Source organism: Mercenaria mercenaria, chromosome 7 (assembly GCF_021730395.1).
Source record: "Mercenaria mercenaria strain notata chromosome 7, MADL_Memer_1, whole genome shotgun sequence".
In the NCBI taxonomy this organism is placed as follows: Eukaryota; Metazoa; Mollusca; class Bivalvia; order Venerida; family Veneridae; genus Mercenaria; species Mercenaria mercenaria.
The window spans coordinates 63,290,063-63,306,944 of record NC_069367.1 but is presented as its reverse complement, the minus strand read 5'-3'; the positions used below and the strand labels follow the sequence as shown (position 1 = coordinate 63,306,944).

Here is a 16,882-nt window from a genome sequence, read left to right as displayed (position 1 = left end):
TGTGCGACCAGCATGGATCCAGACCAGCCTGCGCATCCGCGCAGTCTGGTCAGGCTCCATGCTGTTCGCTTTTAAAGCCTATTGGAATTGGAGAAACTGTTAGCGAACAGCATGGATCCTGACCAGACTGCGCGGATGCGCAGGCTGGTCTGGATCCATGCTGGTCGCACACCCACTATGTTGGTTTTCCCATGGCACGGCTCAAATCTGTAATTCACTTTGTAATTTCATTGATGATAAAAATCATACTCCTCAGACTGTAGCACTTCTACACAACTTATCATTCTACAAAAAACAACATTCTGGCCAAAGCCATTTTAGCCTTAACGTATGCCAGCCAGAATTCCAGCATATATCAAAAGCATAAGACATTTTGCACAGCACTTGTAAAGCTGCGTTGCTAAAGCTTCAAACCAATAACAGCACATGCTCAACCATGCCATGACAACAGGTACTTCAGGACTATATCATGTTGTGATTTATTAAGTTTCCAAGAGAAAGTATTAGAGTCATCTGGGTGGGTTGACTGATATATATACACTGTATTAACCCATATTAATTTTTAGTAAGACTGTTAACAGACATGGGTGTATATATACATTTATCAAATGTGGTACTGTGTGAAAAGAATAGTAACTTTTGTCTTATAGCTAATTTCAAATAAAATCTGATTTGAACATTGTATACTTAATAAATGTCATTTTTACTGAAACATCACATGATAAAAAAGCTCACATGCGATGCTGATTAAAAGAAAACTATTCTTATGTCAAAAGTAAGCAAACATGCGTAACATGCTTGCCCATAATTATGGTTTTACCAGTAGTAAGGTTAAATGAACTCAACACACACATGTATTTATTACTTGGAATCCTGATTTTTTGGGACCTTGATTACAGCTGACTGATGTAACTACTTTAAGCAGTAGTAATGATCTGTAGCTCTGATACAAAAGCAATACATATCAAATAAGCATATCACATTTGCCAAGCTTATTTTCTAGTCATTCTTTTCATTGTTACAGTAAGAATAGTATATATAGTGGATATTACACCAGTGTCTTTTCATACTGAATTTTTTAAATGAGTTGAATAAAATAATAAAATGCGAGGCTCTGCCGAGCATTTAATGAATCTTATTCAACGGGTTTAATCAATTCAATGTGGAAAGTCACAAATGTATTATTCTTTTTATCACATGTAAGACATCAAAATTTCTACTTTCTTTAACTATTATAAACAAGTCAATTTGACCAACGTCTCCTATACTATAAACGATGTCGCATCAAAGCTTTATTACATAAGTGTGTTATCATTTTTATGTAATGGCTTTATTACACTCCCGCGACGTCAAACATGTGATATATCAGATGAAATCGATTCCTAACCTTAAATACGCCTTGTGTTTTCAGATTAGTACTCCTTAAAACAAGAGTATTAATTACAAACCAGTCATTCTTAAAGGAACTATCCTCAATTAATCTTGAAAGTTTATAAACCAAGAATGAAAATTTCTAAAATATCTCTTCTGAATGTAAAAATTTACAAAATGATTTTCACAAGTGGTTGTTGCTTTAAAAAAGAAAAGAGAACATTTTTACAGATACAATATGGCCGCCAGACATCACAGATGAGACAAATTCAATATATCAAGCACATCATCTCTACCTGACGTTGCTCAGCTGATGATTTTAACAAATATGTCCTGATAAATTATACTTCTATTCTTGCTAAACGATTTGCCGAAAACCTAACACTAATGATATCTGTTAAGCTTCAAGCTAAAATGAGTTTTAGTAAGATGTGATTATTCACTGTGCTCTATTTATCAAATACGCTGGGTTATATGCAAAAATATCAACCTTCGGATTCCGTTTCAGAATCTCGCTCATTTTCCGAACCACTTCCTTCTGCCTCTTCATCTTCGAAAAATGTGTACGTAAAAGTTAAAAGCAAATGCATAATAAAACACCTAAATTGGGTTATAAGTCAAAGCAAACTTGCTCTGAACACAAGAATTGGAATTGAGATTGGATGAGTTTTCTTAACAGTATGGCATAGGTAATGGGAACAGACAGGATTTCAATCTTAATCTCAAGGTTCAGTTTGATGTGTCAAACTTCAAAACACTGCATTTCTATTATAATTCCACTTTATACAAGTGGAACGTTAATCTGAGGTCTAAAACCTGATGTTTTACGTGGTGTAAGCTTGTGTATCATTTTTTGTACAATTTTTTGAAAAATGAAATACATGTATAAGGGTTTTCTGCATGCTGGTCTTCAATTTTCTTTTTTTTTTGTCAGGCTGAACATCATACCAACAAAATTATAAGTCATATGGCGACTTTCCAGCTCAAACCCGCATTGGTGAGGGGCGAATGATTTGACGTGAGTGACCTTAACTGCTCCGTCCCGCTTGTCTTGAAATCTTAACCTTACTGTTCATAAGAACAACTAATATATGGGCATCTATTTCTTAATGTTTATAAATCTACAACCAAAGTTTAAGTTCTGAAACTTAGGAGGCTATATATATATCCATACAATCAAGAATGAACTTGTTACATCTGTTGTTTTTTTTTTAATTTTTGTTTGATAAACATAATTTTCAATGAAAATGGCACAACTACAGCGAATATAACCCAATTTACTGTTTTCTGTAAAACAGAGGAGAAATTTGAGTAAAAGTTAAGATCATTATATGAGACATATATTGTATAAGTACATCAACAACAGACAAGCTGTTTAGGATATTAAAAACAAAGGCGACACAAGGGATAAAGCTTTAGAAATTAAACAATACAATAGTTCAGCCATATATTGAAATACAATGCAAACATACATACATCATTATAGTACATATATCAAATATTTAATCATTCAGTCCATACATAGGGTAACAAATCTATATAGTAAAATTAATTGCAGGTACAGTGCTTTTTTTAAAAATTTTCAACCCTTAATTTATGACTTAAAATTATCCAGAAAACCTAAAAGTTTGGAAAGATTATATTTCTGTTTCAAGTTTTCAAGCATCAATTTATCAAAACAAGTATTACTTCAAATATGACCTCCCCACTGCCATCAAGCCTCTCGACTGTAGTCCATAATTAAAATAAAGCAAAAAATATTTGGTGGCTACTGCTAGAACAGTTAAATTTGTTGTATATAACAGTGCAGTTGGAGCAACAGTAAAACTTGTACCAGAAATATAAAAGAAAAATTGAAGTTTACAGTTTAATGTATACATACCTAACAACCTTGGCTGCATTGGTTTATTTGAAAGCTGTTCTTGAACTGCATGTTTGGTTGGGGGCTGAAAAACAAACCAGCAACTTTATAAAAATGAAAAAAATTCTACCCTGAAAATTTGAATTGTTCATATTACCTTAAGATGAAGGACCAGCAGTGGTAACTGGCAAATTCTGCATGATTACGTATTCCTATTAGAAGAGCTAATGGGCAGACCCTGATTATAAAATTACATGTTGAGAAAGCCTACAGGGCATACCATTATTATGTAATTAAATGCTGAGAAAGCCAAATGGGTATACCATGATTATGTAACTAAATGTCAAGAAAGTTTTACCGGCATACCATGATTATGTAATGAAATGTGGAGAAAGCATAGCGGATATACCATGATTGGGCATACCATTAATATGTATTTAATGTTGAGAAAATTTACTGGCATTACGTGATTATGTAATTTGAAGCTGAGAAAGCCAAACAGGCATACCATGAATATGTAAAGCCTTAACAGCCTTTAAAGTATTACCAATAGTCTTGGTAAATGGTCATCTAAGGAACATATCTGTGAAACTATTCCAAATTGGGTCCATAAGTTTCTGCCAAGAAGACTTTTTACAGTTCCAACAATAAACTTTTCTCTTGAATGTGATTACAATCCTACTTTCAAAAGGGCACATATTTTGCAAAACAACCAAATATGCGTAATTAGCAATAACTAATCTTTTGTGAATGTATCCGATTATTAAGCAGATTTAGTAGATTTCAACCTGGAATTGATTAGAGACCGGTCTTTGACCATGAGCCCCTGATGACGGTCTATGTTGTTGTCCCTGATGATGATGATGGTGACCATGTGGTCTGTCGTGGTTGCGCTCAGGTTGCCGTGGTGGCTGCTGTTTATTAGGTACTGGTTGTGGGTTAATGTTCGGTACAGCATATGGTGACTTTGATTCTCGTTCCTGAATCTGTTGAAAGTTGCGCCGTAATGTTGACTCCCCTGGCCCAATTTGTAATATTGAACTGAAAAAATATACCCAAGGCCCATAAATTCTTTCAAAGATACAGGATTAAATAAATTATCTGGTCCATAGCCAGAATTTTCTGAGTAACATTATCTAATACATGATTCAGTATCTACCTGCCATCCAAATAATGCAGTTCCAGATTACATCAGTATTATCACTACGGCAACAGAAAGGCAGTTGGCAGTGTGGTCGGTATTACGGTTAGACATTTTTACCGCGCTAATGCCATTGCAATTTCTGACTGTGGTTTCAGTCATTTAACTGATCTTTGTAATTCTTGAAAAGCCATTAATTTTTCCAAAAGAAAATTGTTTTCCATGACTTTGCCATGTCTGTCTGATCTGCGTCTTGCTATTTTTGGAGAAAACTTACCTTGGTTCTCCTGGTTTTGTTCCATCTTCTTCCTCTTCGTTATCACTACCCTCGTACTCATACTCTGTGTCATGGTCCTCAACTGCAAGAGATACCACCAGTTTTTTTATGATCTGTAACGTTATCTTAATGCAGAGAAGTTCAGTCATGATATACATGTCTTTACAATTATTTTTTTTAAACCAAATGAGTACATTTGAATTTTTTGTTACATCATTTGAGTACTTTCCTTTTTATTTTTAGTTTAATAAAACAAAATTTAGTATACTGAATACTGAAAACTCTTCTCATGTAGGCAATATTTGTGTGCGAGTTCGGGTTTAGTGTTTTTTTGAACAATTTTTCAGTCATTAGAATGATGGTGTCTACTGGTAGCAAAGAGTACAGTGCCCAACTATATACAGCTGCCTCACCAGAATATCGTGCCGTAGATATGCGACATGAGACCTCACACAGCCACGTTATACTGTCACCAGGCTGACCAGTCCTAGAACTATCCTCTTAATGCCGTGCAAGGAAACTACTAGTACCATTTTTCTCTTCTTTAATATGATGCAGCTACAGAGTGAACTCACCATCTCGTATTCTCCCACTTTAAAGTGGGCGCTTTACCACTAGGCTACCAAGCTTTTGTTATGTTTTGGGTTTTACGCCGTTTTTCAACAGTATTTCAGTCATGTAACGGTGGGCAGTTAACCTAACCAGTGTTCCTGGATCCTGTACCAGTACAAACCTGTTCTCCGCAAGTAACTGCCAACTTCCCCACTTGAATTATCAGAGGTGGAGGACGAATGATTTCAGACACAATGTCTTTTATCAAATCGTCACTGAGAACATACGCCCCGCAAGAGGATCGAACTCGCGACCCCGCAATCGGTAGACCAACACTCTCCCTACTGAGCTAAGCGGGCGGGCTGGCTACCAAGGTGGTACTGTAGACACTGTAAACAATATTTTACTGTCCAGCTTAAAGCAATATGATATTTATATACTGAAATATAATAATTAAAGCTTAATGCAGTTATATTCGAATTTCAGCTATTCCTAATACAAAATTACTTTTCTTATTTTTCTTGTGCCTGTCTATATGATCTTTGAGCTGTATGCGGACTTGTCTTTCAGTGGGCTGGTCTCGGATAAACGGATGTTTTAATAGCTGTTCTGTGTTCGGTCGCTGTGTATAGTCTTTGAGTAAACAGGTTTCCACAAAATTATGAAATCTGGATGACCTACAATGAGGATTAGTTCATGCTTGATAAATATCTACAAAATCTTTTTAAGACAACAGCATCTACCATCACAAGGTGTTGCAAATAAATTTTCTTGGAGCATGCCTGTGGATATAAACTTTTACAGAAATAAACAAATGGATTTTTATTTGTTCATTAATATTTCATTTCCTGGACTGAAGCAACCATAAGATTTGTGGAAATAAATCTTAGTTTACAGAAATAATTTCACAGTATACATATCTATTGATTTAGGTAAGATTAGAAAATCTGCCTTTAATATATTTCATAGGTATACTGAGTGAGTAGAATACCTAGAAGCAGCTATAACTGTAGCAATTCATGCTTTCTTACCATTTAGAAGACTTGAGTCTTGGCGGTGGGTTCCTGGGTATAAGAAATAAGGCCCTCATTGGGTGCATATCACAGAGTGCTGAAATGTATCAGGATAGTAATCATTGGGTGCATGCCACAGATCTCATTTCCTATATTTCATATATTGTATATGAAAATCAACTGATGCTTATTTTGACAAGGATGTGTTGTTTCTTGAATTTACATTTTTTTTTTTATTTAACACTGGCTAAATACTAAAAAAAAAATCTCTCAATACTTCAAAATTATATCATATGACTCCCAGTGTTGACAAGCAGATTTAGATGAATGTGTACTGTCTAAAATTTACTAGAATATTCGCTTAAAAAAGCTAATTACTAGAACATTGTCTTGAAAACTTAACATCAGAAACCAAACACTTATTGTAGGGCCTAACGATTTCCATTAAATCAATTCATTTCAGACTTATTTCACATTAAAGTTTCATAGGACTTTAAAGCTCATGTTAAAAGCAGATGAACATATGTCCAACAAACAAATGTTATGCATAATTACCTGGTTTAAAAAGCACTAATCAGAATGCTGCACATGAATTTTTTATAGTTAGAGCCATAAAGAGTGGTATTCAAAAACAATTTATTCAATACAACTTTTGTTCTGAACGTCTTTACACTTTTAAATATGTAAAAATGCTCCACAACTGCTTCCTAGTCTTCCGGCCAGTACTTGTTTCTATGTAAGATACCAAGGCCAAGGTTATATTCAACATTCACAGATTCAAACACACAACCTCTGGGTCAGTAGAATCTCTACCCCTACATTATTTTGTCTCCCATCAAATAATTTCAAACAAAAATTTGATAATTTCAGAAGCTGCATCTACTAATGTACATGAAGTTTTCTTCCAACATATATATACATATATATATAAACAGTACTTACGGGGTTTGCCTTCTGCCATTTCAATAGAAGTAATACCTAGAGACCAAAGGTCACTCTGTAATAGAAAATAGGTATATAACTTCAATAATTTTTTGTGAAGACACAAAATTATCTGAAATTGTGACATGTCATAAATTTCATGTTGTTTTTTTTTCAGCAAGAAAGAAAAAATGCCCTTGAGTTTACTTTCCATAGAATATTTTGTTCTATTTTATTCAAATTTTATATTCATTAAGCACATGTCACACTCAAGTAATCGAACAAGTTTTAAAAAGAGAGACAAGTAATACCAAACTGAAAAATCTCATGTCTGAATACATGCTATACACATATAATTATACACTGGATCATCTGTAGTTGTGACACAAAGTAAGTACAATCTGTTATATTTAGTGATGATATTCAGCTTTATTTAAGAAATAATTTATAGCAAACAAGTGTTTTAACACTATTTATGCACTACGGGCGGTTATACGTTGGGCGTAATAATTTCACGAGGGTGCAGCCCGAGTGAAATTATTTGTTCAACATATTACCGCCCGAGTGTATAAATAGTGTTAAAACACCGTTTTGCTATAAATTATTTCGATTCTAATATGCCCTTTACCTAAAACAGTAAATAAAATATAGTAGCGCTCTTTCTTGGCCCGAGTGTATAATTAGTGTCAAAACACCGTTTTGCTATAAATTATTTCGATTCGAATATGCCTATAATCTAAAACAGTAGATAAGATAGAGTAGCGCTCTTTCTTGGTCGCAACAAAAACTTTGACATCACCCCATGTTAACGTGACGTCATTCTAGGGTAAGCGTGTTTTAACAGAGACAAGCATATTAGAATTTTGTTTTAATAGACTGTAATTTGTTGATAAACTATGTGGCTGGGTTACATATAATGGAGTGATTTGTTAACCATTTGGTTGGATCAGCAAACATCTAAAAGTTACTTCCCTCTAATAATAATGGTACCACAGTCAGTGATGTCATATAAATTTAACCATGGCAATCTGAACATATACCGTAGTATTACAAGTATCAAAGTCTTCCTACAATGAAATAGTTAGATGTTTTTCAAAACAGAAGAAAGCTGAACCAATTATTTAGCCCTATATTTCTAATACTTGTCTGTGCTTATGTCACTAAGGTTTTAGAGAAACACTTACTCTATTGTCATATGTGGCATCAGGATTTTCATCACAGGCTATAACTTCTGGTGCCATCCTGAAACATAACAAAGCTATATGCTAGATACATGCAAAACAATTACATAGGCAAGTCTACAAGCTGAATTAATTATGAGAACTGCACTTGATTTTAAAAATGAAGAAAAATGTAAATGACGTATTACCATGCAATTTAAAGTCCCCTTCTGAAAGTGTACTAATTATCCCAAATGCATGTTTACCTAACTACAGATGTCACTACATATGATTAATACCCCTAGATGCCGCTTTTATACAGGGTACCTTCAAGTGTGACTTTGACTTGAGCCTAATTCTGCATGTCATCTTGATGAAGTTAACAATTCATGCTAGCTTTATGAAAGTCTTTCCAGAAATTAAGATATGGAGTGGACAAAAACTAGGCTCAAGTCAAGGACATGCATGACTCCAATATAGCCCCATATACCTTGTATCTGGGGTATAATGACTTGATATCTGTCAATGATGTATATATATGATATGCTAAATATACACAATGTTTCAACACAAAGTATTTCAATTTGAATTTTCTTGTCTGAAAATCTACAGTTGTTGATTGTTTTTAACATCTATTAATAAAAATAAAATAGAATAAACATTTTTTAACTGGATCCATATGACACATCTGCTTGTTATGTTGAATACTTATACAAAGTTTAAATGTGAATGCATGAAATAGTTAGACTGGAAAAGAAAATAGACCTAAGATCTTTGGCTTTTAAGTGTGATATTGATCTTTGAGCTTGGGGTCTGTGTCTTGCCTGCGAAACATCTTATTATGGTAAGTGTTTGTACACTATATTACAATCCCTTGACCGATGGGAAAGTTAAAGAGAAGACACAAAACAGACCCTGTTAACTTTTGAGCTCGAGAAGTCAGCTTGACCTCTGAATTAGAGGTCTGAGTGTTACATATGATATGTCAACTCATTATGTTAAAAGTTTGTGCAAAGTCAGTAAAATCCCCTGACAGATGGAAGAGTAATTGTGCAGACACAAACAGACCCTGATAATCTTCAACCTCAAAGAGTGACCTTGAATTTTGAGTTAGGGTTCTAAAGTTCTAGGTTTTACAGACGACATACTGTGAAATCATTAATATTCGTGCGGGACTAATTTTCGTGGATTTCGTGGTTGAGTCAATCCACAAAATTTAATCCCAACGAACAAGTAAAATTCCCATTCATTTTATGTTTAAAAGTTAAAATCTTCGAATTCATATCCCCATGACATTGCATTTTTGACCAGAACCACGAAATTTTATGCCAACGAAATTAAATGATTTTACAGTATCGTGTTATGGTGAATGTTTGTGCCAAGTTATTTGAATATCAGTGTGTGCATGGCAAAGAAAATGACTGGACAAAAAACCCACTAAAATGATTGACCTCCAAGTGTGAATTTGACTTCTGAGCCAGGGGTCTGGGTGAACATTTAAGTCAAGTACTTTTAAAATCCCTTGATGAATGGCAAAGTTATGGAATGGACATGAAACAGATCCTGTTAATACAATGTTTATATTAAACCTCAAAAAGTGACCTTGATCTTGTTGAGATAGGGTTGGAGATATGCACGACAAATCATCTCCTTTTGGGGAACATTTACACTATGTAACATTAAATTCCTTGATAGATGGTCAAGTTATGGAGCAGACAGGAAAAAAAAAAACACATGTTGAACTTTGGCCACATCGTGACATTGAACTTTGAGATAGAGCTTTGCATTGTTCTAAAGAACATATTGTCTCATTTTTATCGGCAACATTTGTGCCAAATATTATTCAAAACCCTTGATGGACTGCTGTTATTAACCAGACACAAGAAGTGTGGATGGGCTGAACTACTGATAGATGAAGGAAGGAAAAGTGTAATTCTATATTCTCAGAACCTGTTCTGTTATAATACAGTAAAGACTGCAGAAAACAAATTTTGGATGTCTTCTTACTTTATGGTACATGGTTTTACGAGTAACATGTATTTCTAGTATAGTACGACTAACCAGTAAGGTGTTCCTATAAACGTATTACGTCTTCCTATGGTTTTGTCTAGTTGAGCACTCACACCAAAGTCAACTGAAACAAAATATATACACATGAATTTTTTTCACAAAATTCAACCACAAACAAACATGTAAGAACATTTAAGAATAACTATTTTGAAAACGCATGTATTTGAACTTTTTATCAGTCAATAATGATTTTAACTGTCAGGCTTATAAAGTAGTGTTATCTTCTATATTTAATTCATAATCAGGAATAACATGAGCTGTGCCATGAGAAAACCAACATAGTGGCTTTGCAACCAGCATGGATCCAGACCAGCCTGCGCATCCGCGCAGTCTGGTCAGGATCAATGCTGTTCGCTTTCAAACCCTATTGGAATTTGAGAAACTGTTAGCGAATAGCATGGATCCTGACCAGACTGCGCGGATGCGCAGGCTGGTCTGGATCCATGCTGGTCGCAAAGCCACTATGTTGGTTTTCCCATGGCATGGCTCACATCATTTTTCAGTGAAGATATATAACAGCCTGATTCATTAAGCATTCCTGAAGTCTATACACACAGAAGCACAACAAAGCAAAATAATGGCAGACTCATTGTAATTCTGTTTAAAGGGGTAAATGAATGTGCAACAACTATCATGCTCCCTTGCACTGGCTAAAATGGAATTCTATCATAGTAAAACTGAATCTACTCTATGATGATAGGATCATAAAATATAACAACACTGTCAAGGTCACAAAAGGAGTCTAATGTGGTGCCGACAGCTCTATGGCAAACTGTGTGTGCAAATTACATCAATTCCAAATGTTCTATACATGTGTACTACAGTTTTTAGGGATTAACTCCCTGAGGCCGATATCATAATATACATGCTGCGGCGAGATAAGAATTACCACCTGACATCGATGAACATTATCTAATTTTATCATAATCACACTCGCAGGCAGTCAATTGAAATCATGCATGGAAATATTATTAACAACTATACTTATAATAAAATCTTCCAAGTTTGAACATTTTTCCACTTTTGTCCGTAACTTATATCCAAATAAAATAATAATTTCACTTCGAAACATTCACCATTTTTACACACCTACTGCATTTAATAAATATTTGAACATTTCCAATTTTATTACTTTTTCACATGTAAGCACATTAAGTTCCAATAAATAGAAATACATTATTAACACAGAGTAATTACATCAGCATTATTCAAAATTAACACCCATTTTTGAGTGAATATCGATGGTTTATTTTGATGTATAATTAATTTCTAAACATGTACACAAACCTTGTGTGACACGCACTGAGACAGTTAAGTTGTAATATTTACACCCATCTTTGAAGAATTATTAAATTTACAAAAAGCATTTATTTACACACATTTTCATGTATGAAACATGTTTTGTTGTATTATTTTTATCCATTTGTATTTAATGCGATGTAAGTGCACGAATATATCAGCCTTCTAAAACATAACATTTTCCGACCATTCATTTCTCTGATAATGAAATTTCATCGTCGGAATCATCATCCGACGGAATGATACGTCAAATTCTGCATGATGATGAATATTTTCTTCAATGTTGAAATACAGTATGAACGAAACACAGCGGAGTTTGTCGTTTTTATTTTCTTTACCGCATATTTACAAACATTTATTTTAACAAGGAAACTAATTATTAGCATAATTAATAATTATAACATCTGAGAAATAATAGCCGATATGCAAAATAATTTTGCTTTTATCAGAATTATCAAAAATTAACAAGTATGTGACGCAATCAGCATGATCTCGGTGCCGCGACTATACTCGTCAATCGCCGTCCTGGGGAGTCCTGAAAACGCGCGTATAGTCGGATATCGACGATACAGGGGTAGAAAATATAGCGCCTTTAGACTCATTTCGGCCCCAAGGAGTTAACTCATCAAGTGACTTGATTTTAGAACTACAGTTTTGTAACTGTTACTACTCAATTAATTTACTTCAGATTGTACCATTGTTATGCTTTATTTAAATTAAAACAATTATTAAACAGTTTGTGCAATTTTCATTGGAATCTATCAAAATTTGGCTGAGATAACAACCAAAGTTATCTCTGACTAAACAGAACTTTAAACATTAAAAACAAGAGCTGTCTGTTGACAGCGTGCTCCACTATTCAAAGATTTCATGTAAGTATGGGGTCAAAATATAACCAGAAATTTTCAGGGAAAAGAAGGAAAATAGACAAGACAATTAATATACCTGCATTTGTGGAACTGTGTAAGTCTTTCACTTTATCACAATGTGTAACTTATGTGTAATTGCTATGTCAAACAAGAGCACCGCCTTGCGGGTGCTGACGCTCATCTGATTTTTTTTGTATAATAGAAATATTGTCCTACCCATGATTTTCTAAGTCTAAAAAGGGCCATCATTCTTGCAAAAAGCAGGATAGAGTTATGTTTCTTGATTTACAGTGTCCACTTATGATTGTGAAAAACTGTTGCAAGTTTTAAAGCAATAGCTTTGATAGTTTATGAGAAAAGTTGCCTTAAACATAATACTCAACCAAGAAAATGATTTTCTAAGTCCAAAAGGGGCAATAATTATTGCAAAAAGCAGGATGGAGTTATGTTGCTTGCTGTACAGGGTCAGCTTATGATGGTGAACAAGTGTTGCAAGTTTCAAAGCAACAGCTTTGATAGTTTAAGAGAAAATGTTGACCTAAACATAAAACTTAACCAAGAAATCTGATATTTTCTAAGTCCAAAAGGGGCCATAAATCTTGCAAAAAGCAGGATGGAGTTATTTTTCTTGCTGTACAGGGTCAGCTTATGATGGTGAACAAGTGTTGCAAGTTTTAAAGCAATAGCTTTGATAGTTTAGGATAAAAGCTGACCTAAACATAAAACTTAACCAAGAAAACTTATTTTCTAAGTCCAAAAGGGGCAATAATTCTTGCAAAAAGCAAGATGGAGTTATGTTTCTTGATGTACAGGGTCTGCTTATGATGGTGAACAAGTATTCCAAGTTTCAAAGCAATAGCTTTGATAGTTTAGGAGAAAAGTTGACCTAAACATAAAACTTAACCAAGAAATCTGATATTTTCTTAGTACAAAAGGGGCCATAAATCTTGCAAAAAGCAAGATGGAGTTATTTTTCTTGCTATACAGGGTCAGCTTATGATGGTGAACAAGTCTTCCAAGTTTCAAAGCAATAGCTTTGATAGTTTAGGAGAAAAGCTGACCTAAACATAAAACTTAACCAGGCAACGCCGACGCAGACGCCGACGCCGACAACCGCTCAAGTGATGACAATAACTTATCATTTTTTTTCAAAAAATCAGATGAGCTAAAAAGGGCCATAACTGAGCTAAAAGCCTTGTCCTAAGTACGTAGTCTTGCCTACTTATGGAGACTATGATGGTAAACAAGCGGTTAAAGCTTCAAAGCCATGTCAAAGGGTTTAGACAAAATATGGACTTGTGCGAAAACTGAACCAATTTCCAAGTCCAAAACAGGCCATAATTCAGTAAAAACATTTGACAGATTTAAGTACTCTTTGCCTACAGATAGAAACTGTTACAATAAACAAGCGATAAAAGTTTCAAAGCCATAGGTCAAACAGTTTACACAAAATATGAACAGGTACGAAAAACTTAACCAACATTTGTTAGTTAAAAGGAGCCATTATTCAGGCAAAAAGCTTGATGGAGTTATGTACTCTTGCCTATAACTGGACATGGTGATGATACACAAGTGTTTAAAGTTTTAAAGCTTTATGTCAAAAAGTTTTATCAAAATGAGGACTGGTACGAAAAACTTAACCAACAGACGCTGACGATGTGGTGAGTAGGATAGCTCTACTTATTCTTTGAACAGTCCAACTAATGAGTCTCTTGCACAAATATTTCTTGCAAGGGCAATATCCTGTTTAGAGTGTGGTCAGTAGCTTTCCCCTATGCCAGTCTACCTTACCTAATTTGACTTCAGCATTATCTGTTAGAAGGACATTTTGTCCTTTTATATCTCTGTGTATCACACGGTTTGCATGTAAATGTGCCAGGCCCTGAAAAATATACAGAATGCAGTAAACAAGAATAACGTCAACACTGTTAGGCGTATGTCCCCTGAAAATGTTACTTACAATAAAATATGCAGGGGCAAACTGCAAAAACCAACCTAACATGAATTCACAATTATATGTGCATGTCCACTTCATACTGTTGATGTATGCTATAAAAGCAGAAATTTTCGCAAGGGTTTAAATTTCACTATATTTGTGTCGTCCCTCATCTTGCAAACATTAATCCTCATGTAAATATCAGTACAAGCAAAGAAAGAAAATCTAGTCATTACACAAACCTTCCTCAACATATCAAACGGTAACACTCATATCTACAAAAATCGGACATGTTCCTTGTTTTCCATAACAACAATAGAATAGTATAATTTTAAGGAGCATAACATTTGATTTTACAACTTATACTAGAGATGCTTTTGAGAAAAGCGCATGTCTCCCACAACTGCCCCTATGAAAAATGTCTAGTTTCTCTAGATGGTTTAGACAAGTGGATCCAATTAGATGGTCTGGACGAGAAGATCCAATCAGTAATTCAAGGGCCATAAATCAAAAGTGCCTGGGTGGATTTTGCTAGTTATCGAATATGTCTAAGGTCTTATGGCCAAACACATTTTGTTTAAGTTTGGTGAAGATCAGATGAGAAATGTTCGACTTAAGAGTGCGGATAAGAGTAAAAAGGCCGATTTTTCGGTAATTCAAGGGCCGTAACTCCAAAATGCCTGGACTGATTTGGCTAGTCATCGAACTTGGCCAAGGTCTCAAGGTCAAACACATTTTGTTCAATTTTGGTGAAGATCGGATGTGAAATGTTCGACTCGGAGTGCGGACAAGAGTAAAAAGGCAGATTTTTTGGTAATTCAAGGGCCCTGACTCCAAAATGCCTGGACCGATTTGGCTAGTTATCGAACTTGGCCGAGGTCTCATGGTCAAACACATATTGTTCAAGTTTGGTGAAGATCGGATGAGAAATGTTCGACTTAAGAGTGTGGATAAGAGTAAAAAGGCCGATTTTTCAGTAAATCAAGGGCCGTAACTCCAAAATGCCTGGACCGATTTGGCTAGTCATCGAACTTGGCCAAGGTCTCATGGTCAAACACATTTTGTTAAATTTTGGTGAAGATCAGATGAGAAATGTTCGACTCAGAGTGCGGACAAGAGTAAAAAGGCCGACTTTTGGTAATTCAAGTGCCATAACTCCAATACGCCTGGACCGATTTGGCTAGTTATCAAACTTGGCTGAGGTCTCATGGTCAAACATATTTTGTTCAAGTTTGGTGAAGATCGAATGAGAAATGTTCGACTTAAGAGTGCGGACAAGAGTAAAAAGGCCGATTTTTGGTAATGCAAGGGCCATAACTCCAATACACCTGGACCTATTTGGCTAGTTATCGATCTTGGCGGAGGTCTTCTGGTAAAACACATTTTGTTTAAGTTTGGTGAAAATCGGATGAGAAATGTTCGACTTAGAGTGCGGACAAGCTTTGTGACACACACACACACAGACAGACAGACAGACAGACAGACAGACAGAGACTGGAGTAAATCAATATGTCTCCCACACCACTGTGTGGTGGGAGACATAATAATTACTTTTGTGTTTGCTGTGTGTTTAATTAACCATACACTGATATCTATTCCCCTCGATATATATTACATGTAAATCCTTGATTTTACAGGCAATTAGAGGTATTAAAATATCCATACAATAAATAGCGACCTAGTATCATATATCAGTAGACATTTAATGTTTAAATATACCTGTCTACAGGCAACACTTTACAATGTGTAACTTTTATGAACATCGCTCATTAAAAACCTGAAACATGCAGGATAACCTTTTTTATGACCTTGCGAATATGAATCTCGCAAACATACTCAAAATTTCAAATTCACTAAATTCTGATCCAGCAAAATAAGTGGTTTTACAGTACCAAGTTTCATTTGAACTGGATGGGAACTGTTGGAGGAGGACAGATGAAAATGTAATATGTCTAAGTCCAGGGTTTCATACCAGTACTGCCTAACCAGAATTTCCAGGATTTTTTTTTCCGAATACTTTTCAGTCGTGAATAATATGTTCAGTGCATTTCATCTGGAAAATGGGAAGAGGCCTAGGCCTTGTCCTTTCAACTTGTGAAATTCATTTTCAATAATTGCCCCTTTTGAGGAAAATAGATTTTATAAGAACAGGGCATTTTTTTCCATAACACAGATTGAAGTCTGGTGACTTTCCAATCTGATATCGACTCATTTCCAACTTGGTAATATATGCCTCTCAAACTTCCATTTTTCAATTATTTTTTGTTGAAGGGGAGTGGGTTCAAGAGGGGGTTGTTGCTTACATTTTTAGAAGTTTCTTTCACCTAATCAAGTAAAACTGACCTTTTTCCAACTAAAAAGTGACCAAATATGGGCTTCTGTTATGCAAGGATGAAAAGTGCTGCATTTATT

The 16,882-nt window shown here is 34.9% G+C and overlaps 1 protein-coding gene across 7 annotated transcripts in view; it reads right to left on the bottom strand.

Annotated features, from left to right (window-relative positions):
* Positions 1–16,882, bottom strand: part of LOC123554056 (mitogen-activated protein kinase kinase kinase kinase 4-like) — a 105,897-nt gene that overhangs the window by 67,333 nt on the left and 21,682 nt on the right. For 5 of the 7 annotated variants that reach the window (XM_045343928.2, XM_053548526.1, XM_053548527.1 and 2 more), the window contains exons 7-16: positions 14,326–14,416; positions 10,358–10,430; positions 8,321–8,378; positions 7,158–7,212; positions 6,234–6,312; positions 5,710–5,879; positions 4,651–4,732; positions 4,021–4,273; positions 3,254–3,317; positions 1,862–1,921 (exon numbers count right to left, since the gene is read on the bottom strand). In XM_045343928.2, the coding sequence (XP_045199863.2) occupies positions 1,862–1,921; positions 3,254–3,317; positions 4,021–4,273; positions 4,651–4,732; positions 5,710–5,879; positions 6,234–6,312; positions 7,158–7,212; positions 8,321–8,378; positions 10,358–10,430; positions 14,326–14,416 (985 nt within the window). The remainder of the gene's footprint in view (positions 1–1,861; positions 1,922–3,253; positions 3,318–4,020; positions 4,274–4,650; positions 4,733–5,709; positions 5,880–6,233; positions 6,313–7,157; positions 7,213–8,320; positions 8,379–10,357; positions 10,431–14,325; positions 14,417–16,882) is intronic. The other 2 variants (XM_053548529.1, XM_053548530.1) reach the window with 1 other exon arrangement.